At 35.8% G+C, this 8,726-nt stretch overlaps 1 protein-coding gene across 1 annotated transcript in view; it reads right to left on the bottom strand.

Moving 5' to 3' along the window:
• Positions 1-6,483: 6,483 nt before the first annotated feature.
• LOC113233877 (trypsin epsilon-like) overlaps positions 6,484-8,726 on the bottom strand; it is a 9,653-nt gene continuing 7,410 nt past the window's right edge. Inside the window, exon 4 of the mRNA XM_026469104.1 lies at positions 6,484-6,739. Coding sequence (XP_026324889.1) covers positions 6,484-6,739 — 256 coding nt within the window. The remainder of the gene's footprint in view (positions 6,740-8,726) is intronic.

The raw sequence follows: 8,726 nt of genomic DNA, 5'->3' as shown, positions 1-8,726 counted from the left end.
GGTTTCTCTTAATAAGTTAAAACGTAAATGGTTTCGATATAGACAATTTTAATACAATTTAACGTATTACTTTACAGCCCTGGAATGTTGCCTCTAATATGTTGTTGTTTTTTAAATTCCTTCTGTTAAGGAAAAGGCAATGGTATAACATCTTACAAGTAAGTCTTGGTGAATATTTCTTTCGCTAGATTTTGGTAGATAGCTAAGTCTTCAGTCCATCTAAAAGGCCGTTTTCGCTGGTTATCATATCCGAGTGGAGGTAATTTAGACTTTAGATATAAATCTCATCATAAGTATTTTACCATTATGATTGCAAGTAATACTGATCCAGTTTTACATTTATAACAATGAAAATATTGACAACCTTTCTTTGCTGTAATTGTAACTTTTTCATTGAAAAAAAAAACCCACCTCAAAAGTTTGCTTAACGGCTTTTTACCGATTTCCATGGGATCCCCTCATCAGATTCTGACTTCTTAGTGACAGGACTGTTACGGACTCCTTTGTACATTTTATACTTTTTTCTGGTTATCATGGTGACGGTGCGGTGATTTGTTGCTACATGTATTTTGTCAAGTGAAAAGCCGACTTTTATGTGCGGAAAATATTTTTTTAAATTTGTGATAACCGAAACGAGCCGGGAACAGCATCGTTGGCATTAAGGACCACCTCGAGAGTCTACCCTTTCAAACAAAAAAATAATTTCCAAAATCGATCCACAATTCATGGACAAATCGGTACGTCAATGTACGTGTCTATAAAATATGATGATTTGCCTCGATTTCCATTTCCCTCATCAGATTCTGACTTGGTGACAATAGGACCACCACGAGAGTGCACCCTTTCAAACAAAAAAAGAATTTTCACAATCGGTCTACAATTAACGGAGAAATCTGAAAACATACATAAAACATGCATACTGCCAAACGTAATACCTCCTCCTTTTTTTTTTAAAAGTCGATTGAAAAGAAAGTGAAAACTGCTAAACCATCGTTACAATTTTGATTGTAAACCTATACTGTCAGGTATTAAGTACCGATTTACAATCAAAGTAACCTGCACTACTATCAAAATCTGCATTATCTGATAGCACGGACACGTACACTCGGCTATACTCGTCGGTTTCCAACAAATCCAAATATCGGATTACCTGTATAATTAAATGTAAAACGGTCGGATCCCCAATCAGTATTCAGCGGTTAATCCTGTAAGCCGCGTATTCGCCGTGCGATGGATATCAGCCGCATTCGCTCCAGCTACACTAAGCAATTTAAACTTCAATTGTTAGTAATATTTGTGATTTAAATACCACTGCCTTGTGGGCTTCTTATTGTGAACCACTTATCGTATAGTTTTTTAATGTGTGTTTAATCTGCAATTAGTGCTTTTCAATATAAATGTGTTCCAGATTCAATGGTGTAATGCAGAATTTGTCCTTCAGTAAGTATATCTCCTGGAAGTTCCCTGTCTAGAGGATATCTTTCCTTTTGAGTCGTTTACTATAGATTCAGTCACAAGCTGTGATTTCCAATAAATCAAGGTGCCTCACCAGCTAAGTTGCATCTCTGAGTAGAATTGCCAATCTCTTCATTGGCTGTGGTTACTTTCAGATAATCGTGGATTTATGTGTTAAGTGATGTAGGTACCTGGGCATATTGCTCATAGTTAAGAGGATCATCTTTTGAGCTCTTTGTAGAAATTGGATGTCACTGTCAGCTGCTGGCACTGTCCCAGAGATAGCCTATCATAAGCTCGAATTTCTTTCTTTCCGAATTTCATTACGCCGAACACGGATCGACTTCTTTTTATTGGTGCGAGGACAGTTTTGGCATAAATTTGCAACACAGAAATGTCTTACAGCAGAAGTATCGTTTGTCCGAAAACGTATTAGTAGAATAATTATTACACTTAAGTATTCTTTGGGCAGAAGTTTGTTTGGTCTAATCATATTTATTGTACTGTCTGTTTTCCATATAATTTAGATTGCTGAAAATTCGTTTCAACAAAATTATTATTCTACATTTTGATGCACTGGCTTTTATTCGCATTTCTGCAGCTATTTACTTATCTTATTACCTATCTTATAGTGAGTTTTGTTTATGACCAGTAACGAATAAATGCTGGAAAGTGATAGCAGGAACTAATTGTGTACATAGGTCTTTCCTTAGCCTCCTAAGCATTATGACCTACGTAATATGTGAAGTGATTTAGACCCAGGTAATGTGATTCCTATGATCACGTAAAGACCCAGGGTAATTAAAAAATATCGAATTCAAATCTAGTGCATATGTTCTATATGAACATAGGATATCCAGATAAATACGTTTTACAAACAAAACTGAGAGCATAGTTGCAATCATGTAATTACATTTGTGCGGGTGCTAGTAAAATTACTAATATAAGGAACTTGTCCACTTATGTCTCAGTGTGTCGCGCGCAGTGGCAGTGCCCCTCAGATCTCTGCGATTTAAAGCTCTGAGTGACACTTCAACTGCTATGATGGATAGGCGTGTCGCTTACCACCAGGCGCACCACTTGTTCGTCCCGTCACTTGATATGAAAAAAAAATATTTAATATACATTGGGAGTTTAGCGCTCCCTATATATTTTTTAGTTTATTATTTAGTTCTCATTATAGTTTGCTGGGTCTTAGAAAGTTAAAGGTTTTTTTAGAGAGTTCTGTCTTAAATAATGGACTGTTCGCCACACGTCTGGACATATAAACGATGCGACTATATAAACTTTCCAAAATGACACGTTTCTGGCACAATTCATACGGAAACTACAAATATTTAAAATAATTCTGACGGCCAGTATCTGTAACATACCTAGCTCAAACGTCCCCACGGCCCGTAGCGAACATAAACAAACGTTCGGCTTTGGATTTACGAGCACAAGGTCCCAAGAGACGGTGCAGGAAATTGTGTCCATTATTATCTAAGCTGAAACGTATAGGTGCATGCGAAATAGCCAAGTACGAATAAGAAAATTTATAAAAATATGAAACACACTCATACGATAATTGAAAAATGAACTTTTTCCTGCAATTACAAAAGCACGACGTCCTAACCAATCACACCAAAGAACATGTAAAACATCGTTGTCTCAGAAGAGTATATTCGCAATGGCAACAAAACTCTATAATAATTTGCCATTACATTTGAGGAGAGTAAAAGTTCCGCGGAATTTAAAAGCAGTTTATTTGACTTAATTGAAAAATAGTAGGAATTATTTTAATTATTTTGTATAATATTGAGACATGAATGTGAGTGCATGATATTAATTGTTTACATTGATTACTATATTAAATGACTTTTGTATATTTTAAGCGTGATTTTTTCACTGTCCTGTAAAGGTGGGAGTCCATGATCAGTGATTCGTGACTATTTTTAACCGACTTCAAAAAAGGGAGTAGATTCTCAATTCGACTGTACGTTAGTTTTTTTTTTTGTATATATGTTACACGATAACTCCACGGCATTTCTGAAGCGATTTCGATGATTATTTTGTTGGAAAGAGGGTACCTCAAAGTAGGACAAAGTGGGGCAAAGTAGGATAAATAGGATAAATGACTTTTGAGGTCGGTTTTTTTTAATACTTTGTACTGAGATTATTTATGTTAACTATTATTATTATTATTATTTAGAAGTGTTGGACATAATGTATAATTACTTTTGTATGCCTCGATCGTACGTCATAGCGATCATAAAATAATGTATGTTTACATCTTTATTGTACACCCATGAAGACGAGTAAAATGATTTGATTGGATAATAAAAAAATGGATATAGTATAAATATATCATACAATGATACGAGATGGAATTTTTTTGCTCGAATATTTGCCATTTGTTTATTACGTTAGAACTTTATTATTTCAAGTAAAAAAGTGATAGACATAACATTACTACGAGGGATAAAAGTAAGCCTGCTGTTCTTGACAGTTGTCTTCACAAAGTAACAAATTCATAAGGGGCAATGTATTTAAGATTCCGGTTGATATTCAAAATTTGCCTTTTATGCGTAAAACTCTAGTGAAACTTTTTGTTTATGCTTTATCCAGAAGCTTATACATACAACTTATGCGTACTTGGATGACAAAAATCTATGGCAGTCCCATTGACTTAATAAAGTCAATGGGCAGTCCCGAATTTTTGTTGATATGGGACACGTACGAGTAGATGCCAAGAAAAGTTTGATTTGGATCCTCATCTTGTTTCGTAACTTATAAAAGACAATACGAAAGCTACCTACTATACTCCGTCCAACGATTTATTTAACTTTTGACATATGCATGCCTCCGAAGTTCCGTAATTATTGATATACAACCATCTTAGACTGTGGAAACTAAAGGACATGTTACGTTGACATATATAAATCAGACGTTATATGTATGTGATGCGTTTCGACGTCGAAAACATAAACATGTTATTGTCTTTGTTTAACTATTACGTGCCGTCTTAAGCCAAGAGAGATAACATTACATTGGTCTGTGTCAAACACGGGAATTGAAAATATGTAACTCATCTTAAATGCCAACCGTGTCCATTTCGCAATACATGAGGTACATGATACCGTTGTTAAAGGGAAGTATATCAAATGTCAAAACAAATGTTTTCCAAATGTACTATTGAATTATTCGCATGTATTATAATTAAATTGGACAAAAATATTGACAGTGAGAATAATTAGGTATTAATAAAAATGCGACGCTGCAGCATTAAGGGATGTGGCTTTAGAAAAAGTGCAAATCAATCGAATGTTACATTGCACAGGCATGTGTTATTTTTTTGTCTACAAATCACACAATAGCCCAAACATTTCATTTTGGACTTATTTAAGTAATTTATTTATAAATTTTACCTAATTTTGCTTTTGTTACTTTAGATTGCCTATTTCATTGTATATTTTGATGATTGTTGTTAACGATTATTTTGAGATAGTGTTGATCTTGTAAGCATACATCTTGTAAGCATCGATATTCTGTTATTAAAACAATTCACTACAAGGTTTTTATTGTTTTATTATTATTATTTTTGTTATTTCAAGTTTTCCTACAAATGAAAAAAGGAAGGAAGAATGGTTGGAAATCAAACCGCCATAGAATAGTGCTGAATATAAACATTAAATCAAAGACCATTTTCATTTATTCGCTTCATTTTGAAGAGTCAAATTTTAACATTACTTTGAATGTAACTAGATTACATGACAATGCTATTCCATCATTAGGTTTATTTGTAAATAATTTTATGTTCAATTTAGATCAAAGAAGACTCATTTACTAGTTATTCTCAGTTCCTGAAAACAAAATTATTCACTCGTTTCTGATTTTGCCAATGACAACTCTAACTATTAAAAATGTCTGTTTTTTTAAAGCCTGCAATACAATGTCATATTAGTCCAACGTTGCCGGTTAAAGGCCAATACCAAAGTATAGACAGCCTATTTGCCTTGCCTTGCCATCGTTCGGTTTAATAACAATATGCCACTCGAGATTAAATTAGACTTGAGTTTGTTTAGGCATACTTAAAGAAACAAAAAAAAAAACAGTTTCAACACTCAAGCCACACATTTGCATGTCGATAATGACTTATCGATAGATTATGGTACAACACTAAAGAAATCCGCTATTTGTAACTTTCACATTTTGGTTACAAGCACGTTGATTCTGTAGTTAGGGCAGCTCCTTTCTTTTTTTTTTTACATCCTCTAAGACAACCATAGACAAAAAATGCAATACTTCCTGGACTCTTTTTTTTTATTTTAGTGAAGCGTCGTGCTCTTTAGCTCCGATATTTATCGAGCCAACAGATTATGTAACGAAGATTATTCAAGTAGTTAACCTGTCTAATAAATTATAATGAAATGAAATATGTTATAAATAATTATACTAAATTCTTATTGTTTATTTTAATTAATCGTCGGATTCTTCTCCATATGAACGAGAATCATCACTTGCATCCTCATTAACATTCATTATTAATTCTCGAGTACACAAATTGTCAAACGCAACATCACGATTCCAATCAGAAATATCTTCTTTTGGAACCCGCTTACATTCAAAGTTTATTATTTATATTAAAACTTCTTCATAAATAAAATCGATTGTTATAGAAAATCGAATCGGAAACGCATTAGGAATCGGTCTGCCAGAAGTTAAATAAATGGTTGGACGGAGTATAGCGCAGCTATTTCAAGCTCGAGGTACAATAGTTATCTTGTCAGTCTTTATATGTATACTGGTGTCAGACAAGGTTTTTATAGGAAGATAATAAGGAAAGACAGACGTGGGTTGATTGGGTGGTTGATTTTTCAAGTACTAATACATGCCAAAACATCTTTGTATTATTCTAATTAACGCTATCGTTCCTAAATATTCACTGAACTCGTAACCAACATATTCAAATTCTATAAATTCGTACAAATTAAAAAGTATTTATTTTACATTTTGAAATTAGTTGTTTTTCGCCAGTAGTAGCTGTTTCTAACAGTCATACTTTGGAATGTCGCCACCACTTGCTATTTCTTTCTTCTTCTTTTTAAGTTTTTCCTCTCGCATCAATTTATGTAACTCACTTTCTGCTTCACAGTTCTTTGTGGTTATAGATTCTAATTCTTGGATGTTGTGCATTATCCATTTTCGAAAATGCGTCAGATCAGTGTACATGGAAGGCAAAGCTTCGGAACCACATGAGTCATCTCGAGAGTCCCGACCGAGTGCCACCAACCCTACAATAAACCTGTAAACAGAGAAAAGTAATATCAAAATAGCTGGAGGTAAAAATGTGATCCATTTTCCGAACATTGACTCTACCTACGAATTCAACCTAATTATATCATAATGTTGAAAAAAGGTAGTCCAGATACCACCAAAAACGACAATGTACAATTTGATGAACCCTAAGATTGGCGAACAAAGACTTTGTAACATTGACTTTTGAAATTAATCCCCTTGTTCTCGGTATAGAGATGTACATCGATCGGAAACTGTCGGCGGCGGCGTCGGATAGTCTTTCAACCGGTGGAATCGTGATCATCGTAACATCGGCGTGCCACATATTTTTATAATTATTACATATACATATTTATATTAAATATTTAGTTATTTTAAAACTAATTCTATATATATGCAAATCACGCAAGGGATACATACTTTCTGACAAATTCGCGGAGGTGAGGGAACCAAAAATGTTTTAAAATAAGATCTAATGTTTTTTTCGCGTTGATGTGTCCGTGCTCATCATGAAAATCTCGTAGAAAGCTTAACCTGTGGCCCTTAGGTATATAACATAGCAGTCAAGTCGTTTCGCGACACGTACCGAGTCGGATCAAGTTCTCCGTCCCGAAGCTGTTGTAATAGTTTCTGCGTTTCTTCGTCGGCAGCTTGAGCTATCTGGGCCCAATTCTGGGGTCATGAGATTTGATTTACACGAACTGGCAGGTTCCGACGAAGGTAGTCGGCATGTGGCAGCATAACTTCCTTCCTATATTCAATAATGAAATTGAAATCTTGCAAATATATCCACCAGCGCGCTATGCGCGGTAACAGATATTTTTTCTTTTCAGTAGCCTTCAGTACATTGCAGTCTGTTGCAAGTTTGAACTGTAGATCGACTAGGTAATGACGAAATTTTTGGAGAACCTTGACCACTGCCAAAGTCTCGAGCTCATAGGAGTGATAGTTCTTTTCAAATCCTTTCGTGACCTGGCTGAAATACGACACAACATGCTTTTTACCATCTTTGCTGGCTTGAATGAGAACTGCACCATATCTAACACTACTTGCATCCGTGTGGACCTCCGTTTCAAATTTTGGGTCAAATTAGCCAGAATCGGTTCACATGTCAAATGCTGAATGAGTTCCTGGCGCACTGCCTCCTGCTCAGGACCTCAATTGAATGGAACCCCCTTTTTCGTCAAGTGTGATAAACAGGCGGTTGTGGTGGCGTACCTCTTGATGTAACGCCAGAAATATCCAGCGAAACCTAATAGTTGTCTAACCTATCTATCGTTTGTGGGCATTACCGGTGCATTAGCTAAGGCTTCCACTTTACGACGGTTCGGCTTCACCTGGCCCTGATTTATGATTCGGTCTAAATATTCCACCTCAGTAACTAGAAGTGAGCACTTTTTCAGGTTAATTGAAAAACCACCCGCAGTGAGTGTTTGCAGTACATGTCGTAGTAACTCAATGTCCTCTTGGGCAGTAGTGCTCATAATAAGTACATCGTCAACATAAACTAACACCTGGCATCAATTTACTGCCGCAAAGTGTTGTTGATGATACGTTGATATTCGATTAAAGGCCCTCGAGTTTGACAAACCCAGAAAAGGGAATCGATTCTTCACTTCAGCGTTGTTTGGCTGTTATCCGATTGAGCGCCCTAAAATCCACGCGTAGCCTGTCAAGACCGTCCTTCTTTTTGCCTGGTCAAAAAGACTCCTGGGAGCATAGGGCTCGCATACTCCGATTGGGACTCCCTAATGATGTTCATATCCAATGGATCCGTTATTATCTCACGTACTCTAAGTTTCTCCTCGTATGACAGTTTGTAAGGGCGCTAAAAGACAGGTGTTTGACTAGTGATCTTTGTTTCCATCTCACCGGTCGTTATGACGGCTGTCGGTTGACAAGACAGGTGTTTTAAAACATTAGAAGAGACTGAAAATACGTTTAATGCACCACTATCAATGAGAACGTCTGTTGGGACACCCTCAACCACCGCC

Source organism: Hyposmocoma kahamanoa, unplaced genomic scaffold (assembly GCF_003589595.1).
Source record: "Hyposmocoma kahamanoa isolate Upper Pololo Valley unplaced genomic scaffold, ASM358959v1 102, whole genome shotgun sequence".
NCBI lineage: Eukaryota > Metazoa > Arthropoda > Insecta > Lepidoptera > Cosmopterigidae > Hyposmocoma > Hyposmocoma kahamanoa.
Note: the sequence above shows the minus strand (reverse complement) of the source record. Positions and strands in the feature narration are given on the sequence as shown.